The sequence below is a fragment of the Crassostrea angulata genome, chromosome 4 (assembly GCF_025612915.1).
Source record: "Crassostrea angulata isolate pt1a10 chromosome 4, ASM2561291v2, whole genome shotgun sequence".
Classification (NCBI taxonomy): Eukaryota; Metazoa; Mollusca; class Bivalvia; order Ostreida; family Ostreidae; genus Magallana; species Magallana angulata.
In genome coordinates, this window is record NC_069114.1 from 46471444 (window position 1) to 46488064 (window position 16621).

Sequence of the window (16621 nt, forward strand, 5' to 3'; positions counted from 1 at the left end):
CCTTATCCTTTGTAAGTTCTGGGAAAACGATGAACTTCCATGATGAAATGGAACGAAAAAACATTTCAATCCACAGAACTGATTAAAAACATGAAAATGACAAACTTTTCCCCTTCATTTATATTGTTGCAACTAGAAAAGAATTCCTTTGGTGTAAAAGGCAACAATTCATTTGGGTAAAAAAGAGAGGAAAAAAATTTAATTAATTAACCGACATGTCCTTTGAGAGATACATACTTTTCATTTGATAAGTAAACAACTTTAATATGATAAATTAATATTTCATTTGACAAATCATACAGTGACTGAGACTTGTATTCACAAATAAGTATTCATAGTGGAGAATTGCTCTGTATTAACATTATCAGTGTCCAAAGTGTTCAAGTCTGCAACATTGTCAACCTGTTTACTTCCACATGAATTGGAATTCAAGGAACTTGCTCGACAGTCTTCATCAGCTTCATGATCAGTTATGCTTGTACCATTCGTCAACTCAACATAGTTTTCACTATCAGCATTCATGTCTTCATTGTCGGTAGCATTAACAGTGTTACTCTCTGAGCCGTCCCTGCTTTCTTGAGTTATTATTGTCTGTTCACCAGAAAGAAGAAGACTGGCTATTTCCTGTGGGATGATAGCTGTCTGGTCAGAACCGGGCTCGATTATGAACTGTGTTGTTCTCTCGTGGTTCTCCGAAGACATTGAGTATGAGAAAGTCACCGTCTCCTCAGTATTTGTCAGTTTTCCAGGTACCTAAAGTAGAAGTAAATTAAACCATTTGATTTTAATCAACATGATCAACAGTGATATGAAAATGCTTGGTCAATTTTTATGGATTGCAAAGTTTGTAATGTTTTTACTGAAGTTTACCAATTAGTGTACCGTACATATATGAATTAAACTGTCTTGAGGTGTTGTAACCCAAAGATTGCCCCTGTAAGGAGCCAAAATCTCAAATTCCATATTTACATGTATTAGTTTTATCTTTGTTTGCACAGAGAATTTCTTTTCTTATTTCTAAGTTTAAGGGGCATCGAACTTGACCTATATATTTTGGCAAAATGAGTAAAATACGTTTGTCATTCACGATACCCTTATTTCTGCATTAACACTTATAGGATTTATAAATAGCACATAGGGGAAAAACACAGGTCTACGTCATTTTTTTTAAAGGAAGTATTTGTTTACATATGCAAATTTTAACTACATATACATCTCTTCAAAAGTTCTATAAAGTTCAAGGGAAAAATCATCGGACCTGGACTAAATTCAAACTTAACCTGGCCTACAATGTATCCATATGTACTATAAACTAACTTTTATGTTTATTTGCAATGACTATACCAGAGAAAAACTGGTTCACAACAACTACTTTTCACAACCAAACTTATTCCCCACTTGTTTTGATGCAACACCAGTAAGGTAATACATGTATTCACGAGGAAGAGGCTCTCACCAAAGTTGGTTTACAGTATAGAATTTGAGCTGAATGTGTGCAACTGTTGCCAAGAAAAGAGTAGAAAGTTAATGATGATGGAAGTCACGGAATGGGGGTTACGCTATATGCCACTGGCCATTTTACAGTGAGGGCCTCAAAAATTGTCTTTAAACTTAATTTACTTTGAATGTGGTCATCTTGGGTGAGTGTAATCCATAAAATTTGCATGAAATATCTGATCTACCATGAATTGTTATCTATAATGCATATAGATTAAACTCTATGTTAAAATCAAATTTGTGTTTACCTCCAGAGTGGCACTGGTCTCTGTGTTAATTGGCTGACAGATCTGGAGGACTTCCCCAGCTTCATCCACCATTATGATTTTATAGTTCCCAGCTTTCTCTTCATCCAGATCCTCGGACATCTCTGCATCATCTTTCCCTGCTTCTTCCACAGCTTTATCATCCACACATTGATCGTGGGCATGTTTGAGATGATGCAATAAGTAAGTCTTCTCTACAAATCCCTGAGAACACTCACTGCAAACAAAAGGAAAGGCATTGTTATGAGCAAAGTGCATGTGCTCCACAAGTTTGGCTTTGTAACAAAAGCTGATTCTGCAGTGAGAACAGAAAAATAAATCTTCATCTGTTCTCCCATATTTGAATCTTCCCCTTGTGTACTGTTCTGGTTTGAACGCCACATCAGCATGAGATTGCTGCATGTGCTCGAAAAGATGACTCTGTCTTGAAAATCCCATTTTACAATCATCAACACTGCACTGGAATGGATATATATTGAAGTGCACCTGTTGTACATGGGACACCATAGCTGCCTTCAGATTGAATCCCTTGCCACAGTATGAACAATGGAAGCTCTCTGTTGATGGTTTATGTACCAATTCCACATGCCTTGTAAGATTGTATTTGTAGCTAAACCCTTTCTCACAATGTGGGCATTTTAATCGTTTAGATTTGTCTTCACTGTGACAGAGCATATGTCGGTTATACTGGTTTCTTCTGGCAAATCCTTTCTTGCAGACAGCACAGGTAAAGCTGATTTTTTTATTGTGAATCTCATCAATGTGCTGCTTTAAAACGGACTTGTGTTTGAATTTGGCTGGACACAATTTGCACTGATTCTGTTGGCCAGAAGTTTTATGTACATATTTGATATGATTTCTTAGTGTTTTGAAATTCTTATATGTCTTCCTGCACTGCTGACAGTAATTTGTGTTTTGTCTGGAATCACTTATACTGTCATCACTTTCATCATCTAACTCATCTGATTTACTCTGTTGTTTGTCACTTATCCTTCCATCATAAGTAGGATCTTTGAAAGATCCATCTGAACATTCCTGCAAAGGCAGACTGTGTTGATATAAGCCATGTTCATATTCCTCAGCACCAGCTCCTAATGTTGTTTTTAAATCATCTTCATTCTCTTCCACATGATTCAAATCCTTGTCCATTCTACCGATAGATTTATTTACTTGGTTACCACCTTCACTATGATCTTCCAGAGAATTTATAACACCATCGATCCCTTTCTCGGCATTCATTATGGACTCTGCGATCCTAACTCCACGTAAACTGTATCTTTTGCCATTTGTTTCAGGAAGAAGTGCCAAGTGGTTTCTTTCAGATGAATCAGATTTTCGAGGTCTTCCACGTTTTCTTTTCAAACAGTTGTCTTGAGTTTGGACATCTGGTGTACTGCATTGTATATCGTCGTTTTTGCGAACGTTGGATATAATTATTTGCAGAGCATTCGAACAATTTACCCGTTTTCCAGGTTTGCTAACAGACAAATATAGCATTGTTTCATTGTCGTCACTTTTCTTAACTCTTGATTCAATATTGCACAAATGAGAGTTAAATAGACAGGTCCACTGACGAATATTATCGCTAGGATCATATTTGATCACTTCTGAGAGAAAATGTACAGGCAGAGAAATGTCTAATCCGTCAGCGTTCATATTTTCATTCAAAAGCGAAAGTGAAAATAAGAAGCTTCAAACGGAATCTCGAACCCAAGCTATAACAAATGTATAAAGTAAGATATCTGTAATTTGACTTATGTTGTAGTCTAATTCTTATCCAGTAACATTCATATTATTTAAAGTTGTTGAATAATAAGGGTTTCAAATAAACTGTAATTATTTATCGTATTTTTTTTCAATTCTATTAACAATAGGCCCAGAGACCACAAGGCTCACCCGAGCAACTAAGGCAAACTTATTAATAAATTCATTCAATACTGTTTTATCAAATTGTTGAGTATCTTACCCCAGTCCTTTGGAATCCCCCTTTCTGTAGTATGCTTACCCTCCCTATGATTTAACATTACCCAAACCCTTCAACTTAAAACAATAAACATTTAATAGGGTACACTTACCTTCCCACATAGTACTGCAAAACTCACTAAAAAGTACCCTTACTATTGAGTGCATACCCTAACGCTCCTAAAGAGTACCCTTATCATCTCATTATTTACCCTTTCTCTCCCTTACTCTCTCATAGAGTACATACATGCACTTGTCCTCAAATAAAGTTCCCTTACCCTCCCAAAGAGTATCCCAACCTTCCATAAAGTGCATACCCTAACACTCCCATAATGTGCCCCTACTCTCCCATAAAGTACTGTTACTCTCCCACTGAGTACACTTAATCTCCAATGGAGCACCCTTCAACAGAGTACCCTAATACATAAACTCTCAAATACTACCCTTATTCTCCCATAAAGTACCATTTCTCCTCCACAGAGTGCACATACTCTCAAATGGAGTTCCTTTACCTTCAAATATATAGATTACACTTGGCCACAGATGGTATAACCTTTCTCTCCCATAGAGTACACCTACCCGCAAATAGAGTACCTTTACCCTCCCATGGAGTACCCCAGCCTTCCCATAGAGTAAATACCCTAATCCTCCCATAGAGTACCCTTACTCTCCCATAGAGTATTCTCACTCTCCTATTGCGTACTCTTACCCTCCAATGGAGTAATCTTACCTTCTCATTGTGGTGTACCCTTTCCCTTCAAGAGTTACTTCTCTCTCAAATACAGTACCCTTACACTCCTATGGATTACCTTTTTTTCTCCCATAGAGTACAGTTACCCTCCAGTAGAGTATCCTCATTCTCCCAAAAAGTACACTCTCACTCAAAAACAGTGCCCTTACACTCTTATTGAGTATCCATTTTTCTCCCATAGAGTATACTTATCCTCGAATAAAGAATCCTTACTTTTCCATGGAGTACACATACTCTCCCATAGTGTACCCTTAATCTTCCATAGCATACCCTTACCCTCCCAGCGTGTACCCTTCTCCTTCCAAAGAGTATACTAGCCTTTCCATGGAGTACATTTTCACTATGAAGTACACATGCCCTCCCATGGAGTAAACATACCCTCTAATGTAGTACCCTGACTATTCAGCTGATCATGATTTCCTTTACTTTCTTATGTTCCATTGTAGTACATGTATTTTTAAATTCTAATGGAGTAGCCCTACTCTTAATTTCCAAAGAGTATCTTTATTCTCTAACCATCAAATGGAGAACCCTTCCCTAGCAAAACATGTACATGTACCTATTCTTATCCTCAAATTGAGTACCCTTATTACTAACCTTCCCACAGGGTATCTTTACCCACCAGTGTAGTGCCCTTTCTCTCGTTCCATCCAATGGAGTAACTTACCAGTACCTTTCACCTTTTAATGAAGCACCCTTACCCTCCAATGATGTCCTTCAAATATGTGTAGTGTACCCTTTTCGAGAGAAGGAAACTTGCCCTCCAATTAAGTACCCTTGCCTTCCTTTAGAATACCCTCCTATGGAGTACCCTTACACTCCACTGGGGTACCCTGATCTTCCAAAGGAAGGAGAATCCTTACCCTCCAACGGAGAACCCCTTCTTCCCAAAGGTGTACCCTTTACCCCCATTTGAGTACCCTAATCTTTAAAAGGAGTACCCTTACCCTTTAATGCAGAACCCCTACTCAATTTAATATTTTTTATAGTCTTATCAAATAAGGCATAAAGAAGCAAGGCGAACTTCAAACAGAATACAGGTAAAAAAAACCCCAACAAAACATTTAATGCATTCTGTTTTTATGTTTATCACTGAAGTGAATTGATAGAATCAATTTTATCCAAAGGATAACAAGAGATGGACAGGAGAAATAAAAATTATATGTCAGTTGAACCAAAGAAATTTTATATTTACCACAAACTTGTTACTTTGTAACAAACTTAAATACCATAAGTTACATGTTTAATAGGCAGATAACATATTTTTGTATAAATACTTTTTCTTATATAGTACAGAAATCATGCTAAATATTTGGTTACCGGTACTTTTCAGACAATCGTACATTTCTGTATTTATCAAATTGTCACAACCATCATGATAATTGTATATAAACAACTTCCATACCGTAATTAAGATCAATAAATTATTAACCTGAGTTATATTTAAGAATGCAGATCACAAAACCACATCACCAGCTAAGTACAGATAAATTATATTAAGTTGTAAAAATTTCAGCTAATACCTTTAATAAGGTTGACACATAAATGACAATAATTATAGGGTATGTGAAATAAGTTAGCATTCATACATCTGAATTATTGAACACATTTGTAACATATTGTTGTGTAGATGTTTCCAGTGATGATTTAGTTACTGATGTCAAGTTATGTAGGACATCTGTTGTCAATACTGTTGTCATCAGTATGGAAGACGCAAGAGAGCTTTGCCGGTCCCCGTCTGGCATGTGGACTTTCACAATTGAGTATATAGTTAACCCAACATCATATATCACAGCTATGCCAAAGTACACAGGAATTAAATATAACAACTTTCCAAATAAAGATGGAATTGGTAAGGAGATCCTTTGTGCTCTACAAACAAAGATAAAAAATAAAGATACAAACATACTGTAAACGTATTGTATTTGGCATGTACGATATTTGGCAGAAATTAGTTTTCGAACAAATTGGCGTGGATTTGAATTGGCTTATTCCTGAATGTGACTATTCTTATACATAGATGTATGGCATTTAGCGATGTACTTGATTTAGCGGAGGGCCGCATTCCGCCAAAAGCGCTAAATAGAATACAACGCCAAATGTAGTATATTTACAGTATTTAATCAGATATTTCACCCTCCCTTATTTTGATATATCACTGTGAGGATCTATCATTACCGGTATTCAATATGGGATTACATGTATATTATATCCACAAAGACATCTTTAAAGTATAAATAGAAAAAATTACCAAAAGGAGAGAGAGAGAGAGAGAGAGAGAGAGATGTCATTGCTATATATATCAGCTACAGTATCAAAACATGTACTTACAAATGTTCTTTTTTCCTGGCATTATGACACATTAAAAATATGAATAAGGCAACTTCAATGTTGATGGTAAAAGAGGAAAACTTCTCCAGTATATCAACAAATCCCTGTAAAATAAGTCAATAAATGTGTATGAATAAACCTTGCACAATTTTTTGCTGCAACAAATAAAATCTTAAACTCTGTGTTCATCTGGATAATTTACCTGAGGATCCAGCATTGATACACCAAACACAACACAAAACACTGCAAGGGAGACAACTGTACTGCAAAAACTAAAATTACAAATAACTGAAGATTAGTTATAGGGTTACATAACAGAGTTTTCTTCATTTCAATAACTCATAAATAAAGATTAAAGATAAGATTACAAACCTGAGTTTTACATCTAACTAAGCTACAACTCTTTGTTGTAGTACATGTATTAAATTTTGTAATCAATATTTGACTTCCAGCTTGTAATATTTGACTTTATCTTTACATGAACCATTTGGCATTGATTCACCTCTGTTAACTTACCATTTGGCATTGATATACCGGTTCCTGAATTTGTAACTTACCAATATGCACCCATATACATTTACACCCTTGTTAATTCAATATTTTTAAGCTTTCTGTTACCAGTTGCATGATAGGCCTAACTTTGCTGATTTACCATTCTGAATTAGTATGATAATCTCAAATAAAACAATTTTGTGAACTTCCTACATGTTTCTAGGTCAGGTGCACCTGATTTTGATAACTTACCATTTGGCGTTTATACACCTCACTTTCAGTTTGGTTTGTGTTCTGTATTCTGTCAGCTTATCTTTTTTCCATGCTGATTGAAGCCAACCTAGTACTAAAGATTTAGACAGTAAATATTATCTGGCATCAATATGGAAAATAAAACATCAAAAATCAGTTTATTAAATATTTTCTTTATCATTATATAGATCAATTCACATCTTTCATTGAAAATCAGCAATCTTTGACTGTACTCTATGTAAATATTTGTCAATTAGGAGGATCTTCAATTGTAAAAAAAATGTTAGTGAAAATAAGTACTGTAAACCAACTTTAAATAACGATGACTTTTGTTCATGATTAACTTCTGATAAACTGGTTCTTGACAACAAATATCTGCGACCAAGACTTCTCCAGAACCAACTGTTATAACAACTATACGACAATAACTGGTTCACAGCAAGAAATATTCACGTCGATGAGGCCCTCACGAACCTTGCGAAAATTTCTCACATGCGAATAAAAGTTGGTTTACAGTAAATGGAAACAAATTCCTTTGCCTGTGAGTGTAACTTACAGGTGTGGTGAAGAACTGCTCCCACAGTCAGGAAAGAGACGGTGATGCTGACCATAATAAACAGCTCAATCAGGAAAGCAACCCACGAAAAGGAAGGGTATCGCTCCTTGATAATCTAAAAAGAGAAACACAGCAACATTTATATATATAGTAAGTGTCATTAATCAATTTTTAGGTGACCATTATATATAGCTCAATCAGGAAAGCAACCCATGAAAAGGATGGGTATCGCTCCTTGATAATCTATAAAGAGAAACACAGCAACATTCATAAATACAGTTAGTGTCATTAAATATTTCTTAAGTGACCATAATAAACAGCTTCATCAGGAATTTCAAAGCAGCCCATAAAAAGGATGGGTAATTCTTCTAAATAATCTATAAAAACACACAGCAACACCTGGATCCAATATATATATGGTAAGTGTTGTTACTTAAAACTTTAGTAATATTGTTAGTCAAAATTTTAGGGGGTAGGGTAGTTTAATGCAAGTTTGTACCGGTATATGTTTTTGAAATGAGATCATTATTTCTTCATACCTCAGTCAAAGGAATTGTGGAGATTTCCCCTTCACTTGCTGATCTGAAATTACCACCAGGAATTGAATAAAATATATATACATGTACCAGTATTTGAAAACCATTGGTAAATGTAAAGAGGTATTTAGTCAAACCTCAAATATCTATGAAGCTTTATTTACCTTTGAAGAGAAATATTGCTATGACATAGATTTCCTTGAGATTCAGTAGATTGTGTGTTGGAGGCACACTGGAATGTAGACAACTGGGGAACAATGTCCAGCACTGCCCAGCACCTGTAGCAGACCAAAGTAAGCACTGAGAATATCACAGGAAATTTATGTACATTTGCATTTTAAGTTAAACTTCTAAATCTATATCATGTGACTAAATCTATATCATGTGACTAAATTTTATTTTTTGTTGAATTGGTGTGCCTAGTAGATCTACCATCTACCTGCAAGTATGAACTGAGTAATCAGTAAAAAGATTTAATTACTGTGGAATCATTTAATTTCCTGGAGGGAAATTTTCCTGGATTGTGGGTTGTTTGCTTATTCAAGGGAATGTAATTTCATGGATGGGTCTGTTTTCACTTTAGTAGGAAAACTTAATCTTTATAATTAGTTTTTCGTCTAGGATGTCAATTCGTGGGCAAGGGGTACCCACAAATACCATAAAAGTTGGGCCAATACAAATTTAAATGATTCCACAGTACCGGTACACACTATATATATATGTTCGTTTTTATGACTACCTACCACAGAATGTTGAGTATCGTACAGGTCAGAAGACCGAGGTTCACAGAGAGACGGAAATTCTGAATCTGGTTCTTAACCGGACTGATCTTGCTGTACATCAGAGGCATTGTATTCACAACACCACCTACAAAATAAGGTCAAGGTCAGTCCAAGGTTAATAGATACAAACTGTACATGTATCATGATATAAGTTTAATGTAATGTACTTTTTAAAGTAGCAGTGTTAAAGTTTGGATGATTTCATACATACCCAGTGCCACTGTTCCCATTAAGAATGGTTCTCCAAATGCTGAGAAGTCATTGTGAATCTCTCTGTTTATTTCTGACCCAACATAAAATGTTACTGCAACCTTGCGAATCAAAAAGTAAAAAAATTATTGTTCCAGTATGTTGATAAGGAATGCAAAATAAGTGTGAAGGTACTGTGGAATCATTTAAATTCGTGGGGGGCCAATTTTCGAGGATTGTTTGGTTTTTTGCTCATTTGTGGGGATGTAATTTCATGAATAGATCGGTGTTCAGTTTCAGTAAGAAAACTCTTTCAAAAATTTTTTCCATCGAGGATGTCAATTCATATAGGAGGGCTATATACCCATGAATACCTTAAAAAATTGAGCCACCATAAATTTTAAATTTAATGATTCTGCTGCAATCTATTAAACTTATAGATTATAACCTTATGGAGATTATAACAGAGGAACAGGTAGACTGATAACTTTAGGGTGACCACAGAGTGGAGCACTAATAATTGAGACTTACTTCATAGAAAGGACATTTCCTTGAGATTTCAAGTTCAAATTTCTTTACATTTTTTCCTAAAATGTCAGTGTATAGATGTGACAAAATAGTTAAATAATCAAATTGACTTACTGTTCCAAGCAAGAGAGAACCTTTGAAGAAGGTAAGAACAGAGACCAGGGGCTGGACCAGCTGTAGGGCGAAGACGATGAGGAAGGTCAGCACCCACACGAACACCGGGATCACGTAGACGTAACTGGAGAATAGAAACAGTCAGAGTAAACCCTGCTGTAGCACAGGAATCACGTAGATGTAGCTACAAACACAATGACAGAGAACCCTGCTGTAGCACAGGAATCACGTAGATGTAGCTACAAACACAATGACAGTAGACCCTGCTGTAGCACAGGAATCACGTAGATGTAGCTACAAACACAATGACAGTAGACCCTGCTGTAGCACAGGAATCACGTAGATGTAGCTACAAACACAATGACAGAGAACCCTGCTGTAGCACAGGAATCACGTAGATGTAACTGGAGAATATAAACAGTCAGAGTAAACCCTGCTGTAGCACAGGAATCACGTAGATGTAACTGGAGAATAGAAACAGTCAGAGTAAACCCTGCTATAGCACAGGAATCACGTAGATGTAGCTACAAACACAATGACAGAGAACCCTGCTGTAGCACAGGGATCAAGTAGATGTAGCTGGAGAATAGAAACAGTGACAAAGGGCCAATCTGATTTATCTTTGATCCACTCCGACAAATTCGATTCGACATCAAATTTGTCGGAGCACATCAAAGTTCTAATTTAATAAGATTGACAAGGGCAAGCTGGTTCAGTATAATTTAATACCACTAGGAGTATGGGACAGTAAAACAGGGTTATAGCGAACACGCTTATAATGAATTGATGCTTACAGCAAAGTGAATTTCATTTCCCATGACTTAATCACAAGTTGTAAACTTGACAGATATACGCGCTTTTAACGAAGTAATATTGCCCATCCCTGGGACTTCGTTATGACCATGTTTTACTGTAAACAACACAACATATACACATGTAGTGACTGTACGTATATAAATATTGTAATTACTATTAAAAATATTATACATGTACCAAATAACTGTTCTACATGAAGAAGACCAGTTTTGGAACTAGATATACTAAATATATATTTAATTGACGTTAATTTATTTCTTTTTGCATTCTAAATTTCTATAAATTAAGAAATCTATGATTATATATACTTTCTTTAAATTATTTAATGAAATGGGTCAAACTTACTTGATTCCTAAAACTTGAGCATATGCTTCACTTCCTGCTAAAGAGTAACTAATCAAAAGAGCAACACTGAAAGGAAAAAATCCAACACAAATTCAGTTTTAAAAAAAAAGAAGAAACAAATGACAAATACAAAATAGCATTTAAGGAGAGAACAATCAAAGTTTTTTATAACTTGTGTCTCATCACTTTGACATAATAAGTCAATAAAATGTTTATAAAATTCAACAATCATAGAGACTTAAAATTGGAGAACCAAGAACATTGTCAAGGCCTTAAAAATCAAAGATGCTTACAAATATAGATTCAGAATAATGTCAAAGACCAAAGGCCTGGACAATTTTAGAGACTTACAAGGATGTAAAAGGCCTGGACAATCTTAGAGACTTACAACAATGTAAAAGGCCTGGACAATCTTAGAGACTTACAACAATGTAAAAGGCCTGGACAATCTTAGAGACTTACAACGATGTAAAAGACCTGGACAATCTTAGAGACTTACAACGATGTAAAAGGTCTGAACAATCTTAGAGACTTACAAGGATGTAAAAGGCCTGGACAATCTTAGAGACTTACAAGGATGTAAAAGGCCTGGACAATCTTAGAGACTTACAAGGATGTAAAAGGCCTGGACAATCTTAGAGACTTACAACTGTAGAACCAGGATGATGTCAAAGGCCTGAACAATCTTAAAGGCTTACAACTGTAGAACTAGAACAATGTCAAAGGCCTGAACAATCTTAGAGACTTACAAGGATGTAAAAGGCCTGGACAATCTTAGAGACTTACAACGTTGTAAAAGGCCTGAACAATCTTAGAGACTTACAACTGTAGAACCAGGATGATGTCAAAGGCCTGAACAAGTCCACAGCTGAGGAACAGCTCTCCCAGGAGATGGAGGTTTGGGGGTTGGGTGCTGGCCTGTTTGGGTAAGATCACATGACCTGCCAGTACAGACTCTGAAAAATTATTGAAGAAAAAAAGTTATGATTTATTTCTAATTTTTGCAGTTTTTTACACAAAACTTTACGATTTGGTAAGTTGGTTATTTAAAATTCAATTTTCAGATCTTTAATGAATTGAAAGCATACTATGAATTTCCTAATCTGAACATCCCTATCATACATATCCTCTACAGCTGAGTTGAAGCAAATTTCTAAGAAACACAAAACAGTGAAGGATGACTGCACTTAGCGCTGGGTTTTGGGCCCTTTTCGGCTGCTTCTATTGCGTTTATTTCTTAACCTAGTATCACTTTTGTTAAATTTTATAAGAGTCTAGTCAATTTCCAACTTGAATTAAGATTTTAGGCTGTGATACAATAAGCTCATTCTATGCTTTTCTCCTTAAAACTTTCGAAAAAAGGAGAATTTCAGCTTATCTTTCCTTGATCAAACATAAGATTGATATCAATATGCATGAGAGGTGGAGCTGCCATTATCAGAATAATACTAAAATTAGACTAGCATGAATAACAATGCAATGTATTAAAATTTATGTGACCACTCTTTCACCCTATAACCCTATCTAGACCATTCTCTAAGATACAAGTATACTATTATGGTTTCAACGATTAAACCACCTGCATGTAAGTACAGAAGACTTTACATCAATGCTTGACAACTTTAAAATGTGTTCGAAAACATTGTCCTAGTTAGCACAAAATATGCTACCTTACCACGTCACATGATAGAATTTTGTATTCATAAAGTTACCTGAGGTGAGAAATCACGTGGTAAATCATAATATTCAACATGCATCAACCCTTGGTTACAACAGGGAAAGCAAAAGTAAGAAGAAGCAGTTTTTTCTCATTTAAACCATGAGCACATGTTTGTCTATTAATCTCCCTTTGACATAACTTTGATAATGCAAATATACAACTACTGTTAAACGGATAACAATAGACAAACATGCGCTGACTATGTATGAAGTCAGTACTAAAGTGGGCGTCTTCATAATCGTATGGAGATTCAAGAAATAGTGATCACCCCCACCTATGAAAACAAGTACTTGGTAATAAAAAACTTTTATTTATTAATGCAATTATGTAAAGTTGCAGTTTAGATGTTGACCATTTCTACGATTGAAAGAAAAATTCTTCTTTTTAAAGTTTATTTTCTCGCAAATATCGCATGTCTTAAAGTGCAGTCATCTTTTTCCTAAAGGTGTGGCGGTCCCTTCACACTAAAAAGAATTGAATCTTTTTAAGATTAAGTTTTTCAAGAACTCCTGTAAAGTCATCCAACTCCTGTAAAGTCATCCCACATTCCAAACACTGAATAGTGGGTCTGTATAAAAAAAAACTTATACCTTTACTCTGCTGCACATATTTGCTTCCAACTTGTTACACCTTTTCTTAAATAGTTATGAAGCACAATACATATAGAGTGATAAAAAAAGAAACAGACAGACAACAGAAGAGGACAAGGTGCTTGGCACTGAATACAAAAGACGAAAAATTAACTTTAAAATCAAGGTCTCCAGCTTGAAGATCTCTAGGAATTATAATTCAAAGAACATGCATACTGACAGATTATGGGTGGTAACAGATGGTCTTGGTTTCAGATCACTTTCATAAGTAACTGTGACATTTCACTAATTCATTACTAAGTTTTAATCGAAATGAATATAATTGACCATGGGACATCTTTTAATAAATTGATCAGTGGACTAAATTTATCTCAATGTGATATCAGTTTAAAATGAAATTGTAATAATATACTGTGTGTTAGACCAGGTAAAAGCATGCAATAAAAAGATTTATGATTTGCAATCAGATAAGGTTATATTCTACCATGAATCATGATTGATCATATTAATAAAAAATCAATACAAGCTATGCAACATGTTGTAATCTCTGCAGCAAAATATGCGCATGTATCACATTGCATAGAAGCAACTAATAAATTTGACTAGCTTGATTCAACTGTAAAATAAATAAAATTACAACAAATTCCTTACACCACAGCTTGAGAATCTACAAAACAAGGTTAATGAAACTCCATTACCTTCATGTGGATTAGATACAGATACTACAGACATATGATGCCAATATATAAATATATGAATGTGTGTGTACACATGTAACTATGGTAACTGTCCTCACCACTGGTCTCATCCTCCTCCTCGAGCTCATCACACGTCTCATCCGCCAGCAGATCATTCAATGGCACCAACTCCTCCTGTGTTAATTGATAAAAATGCAGTGAAATAAATGTATGTGATTTGGTAAAAAATTGACTTAAAGAATACAAAGTACACACAAGTAGACAATACAAGACATTATGCAGTAATCAATCAGTTAAATACATTTTGTCATTTATGGAATGTGGACAATTTCATGTACGGTAAGTATTAACTATTCATGTTTTCAAAGAGTAGCAGGGAACAACTATGGTAGAACTATCTATTCCTGAGGCTGCCCAGTTTCTAAGTTACTTCTTCCTCTTTACTTCCTCTTTACGATCATATTTTGGCAACCTATGACCCAAAACACTCCTAGCTGACTTCTAGACTATGTAATTAAAATAAATGGTCTATAATCAAGCCTTGTTGTTTAACTCCCTATGACAGAGTACATGTATGTGAATTTATCCAATCTTAATCCTACAAGTCCTATGTGTACCTATTCATCAACTATCAAAACATGCAGAAAAATATTTACCCAAATCCTTCGTCTGGGAGACTGTTGCATATCAAAGTAAGTTTGGTTATCAAAAATGTTGATGGTAAAAATGATATACAGCATGTACAATGGAGGGTATTTGAAGAAAAAGCCAAACCTTTGAGTCGTGGATCTGGGAGACATGGGCCAACTGAAGAAGTTCTGTGAAAAAGTACACTGTCAGCATCTACAATATAGAGGTACATCACCAGCATTGAACGGTAATAAATTTAAAGGTGTCTAGCTGGTCAGTGCTGTAGCTCTTTATCAGTAATTTGCATTGTGCTTATTTTTTGTTTTAACAACTGAATTTGATCTCCACATTGAGAATTACCGTACGCTCTATTAATTTCTGAATATGATAAGAAAGCTACTTTACTCAAAATATATATGAACCAGATAAATTAACCAAACTCAAAGTAATTGAAAATCAAGATTAACAACCCTTTATAAATTTATAACAACAAAACATGAAAAACAAGTTATTAAATGGCAAATACCTAAAAGCCCCCAACCCTAACCTAACTTAACATTAACAGGGACCTCCCACAGACAGAAAGACTCAGGAGAAAGGAAGCTAACAAAACCAGCTGTCACCCTCATCCAATATGAAGATACACGAGTTCATATAGAGGACAAAACAATAGAAAACTGTCATCAGTTATAGGCTATCATATAAGTAGGCATTACCAAATTAAGCGAAAAAGATTAAATTGGGATCGGAATGCTATTTATCATAAATAATTATAAGCAAAATCCTGATCTACCACAAATGAAAAGGATAAAAAATAAAAAAGACTTTATATTAAAAACATAATATATACAAGAGGGCATACAGAATATAAAGCGAACAACCCTGGTATAGGGAAATTGATAATTTAGGAAGACAGACTATGAGTGATTGGACTCGGGTGAACAGGTAGATAGGGCAAACAAACCTGACACTGAATTACATGTATATATATTTAACTTACCTGCATCAATGCCCCAAACACAAATGATACCAAGAATGGGTATATTCCTGATTTACTTAGAGTAACTGGCAGGCCTACATAAATTAAGTTAATAAAGGTAACTAAAATGATTGACAACCTCCATATATAAACAGAACTTTCATTTCATTTTGAAGGTTATCTATAACAATTTAAAATCAGAAAGTGACCAAGTAAATTTAAACTATAACTCAAGTTAGGGTAAAGAATTTACCTAATATTCCAGTTCCGAGTATCGTGGCTATTGTCACAAAATCTACAACACATGTATACAATCGATTTATTTTAACACTTTTAAATAAAAAGCAGTAGAAAATGTGCAACTTTACAAAAACAAAGAAAGTGACAACTTACAACATTGTAAATAAACTAATATTTTCCCTCCCGTCTTGCGTGTCTCCCCCATTATTAAAGCTAAAACTTCCAAAAACTAGCTACATGTTGACACTTTCTGCTCGCCATCCACGTCAGTTCGGTCGAAAGTGAAAGTAGATAAGATAAAATATTAATCCGCATCTGAAAACATTCGAGAGATGAAATATATGTTC

General features: G+C 35.0%; 2 protein-coding genes across 3 annotated transcripts; both read right to left on the bottom strand.

Annotated features, from left to right (window-relative positions):
• Positions 1-6: 6 nt before the first annotated feature.
• Positions 7-3456, bottom strand: LOC128180802 (zinc finger protein 432-like). The gene is made up of 2 exons (XM_052848954.1): positions 1746-3456; positions 7-753 (listed from the first exon to the last, which is right to left on the bottom strand). The coding sequence occupies exons 1-2, from the start codon at positions 3417-3419 to the stop codon at positions 319-321; spliced, it is 2109 nt and encodes a 702-aa protein (XP_052704914.1). The 5' UTR covers positions 3420-3456; the 3' UTR covers positions 7-318.
• A 2083-nt stretch (positions 3457-5539) lies between these two features.
• LOC128181093 (uncharacterized) lies at positions 5540-16589 on the bottom strand. 2 transcript variants are annotated; one of them, XM_052849362.1, is made up of 17 exons: positions 16428-16589; positions 16288-16329; positions 16056-16129; positions 15200-15268; positions 14524-14599; positions 12241-12373; positions 11418-11483; positions 10257-10380; positions 9637-9736; positions 9387-9510; positions 8808-8921; positions 8647-8689; positions 8108-8222; positions 7552-7645; positions 7010-7079; positions 6808-6911; positions 5540-6348 (listed from the first exon to the last, which is right to left on the bottom strand). In XM_052849362.1, the coding sequence occupies exons 1-17, from the start codon at positions 16477-16479 to the stop codon at positions 6060-6062; spliced, it is 1689 nt and encodes a 562-aa protein (XP_052705322.1). In that variant the 5' UTR covers positions 16480-16589; the 3' UTR covers positions 5540-6059. The 2 variants fall into 2 exon arrangements, with proteins under 2 accessions (XP_052705322.1, XP_052705323.1); XM_052849363.1 differs by lacking the exons at positions 15200-15268; positions 16056-16129; positions 16288-16329; positions 16428-16589 and adding an exon at positions 15082-15190.
• Positions 16590-16621: the final 32 nt, after the last annotated feature.

Bases quoted from the DNA above. Each gene is read 5' to 3' on its own strand.
- LOC128181093 (XM_052849362.1), bottom strand. From the start codon at position 16,479: ATGGGGGAGACACGCAAGACGGGAGGGAAAATATTAGTTTATTTACAA. The intron at 16,130-16,287 runs GTAAATTCTTTA...TAATTTATGTAG, and splicing joins ACTCGGAACTGGAATATTAG to GCCTGCCAGTTACTCTAAGT. The intron at 8,223-8,646 runs GTATGAAGAAAT...TTCTCTTTTTAG, and splicing joins CCACAATTCCTTTGACTGAG to ATTATCAAGGAGCGATACCC.
- LOC128180802 (XM_052848954.1), bottom strand. From the start codon at position 3,419: ATGAACGCTGACGGATTAGACATTTCTCTGCCTGTACATTTTCTCTCA. The intron at 754-1,745 runs GTAAACACAAAT...CTTCTACTTTAG, and splicing joins AGACCAGTGCCACTCTGGAG to GTACCTGGAAAACTGACAAA.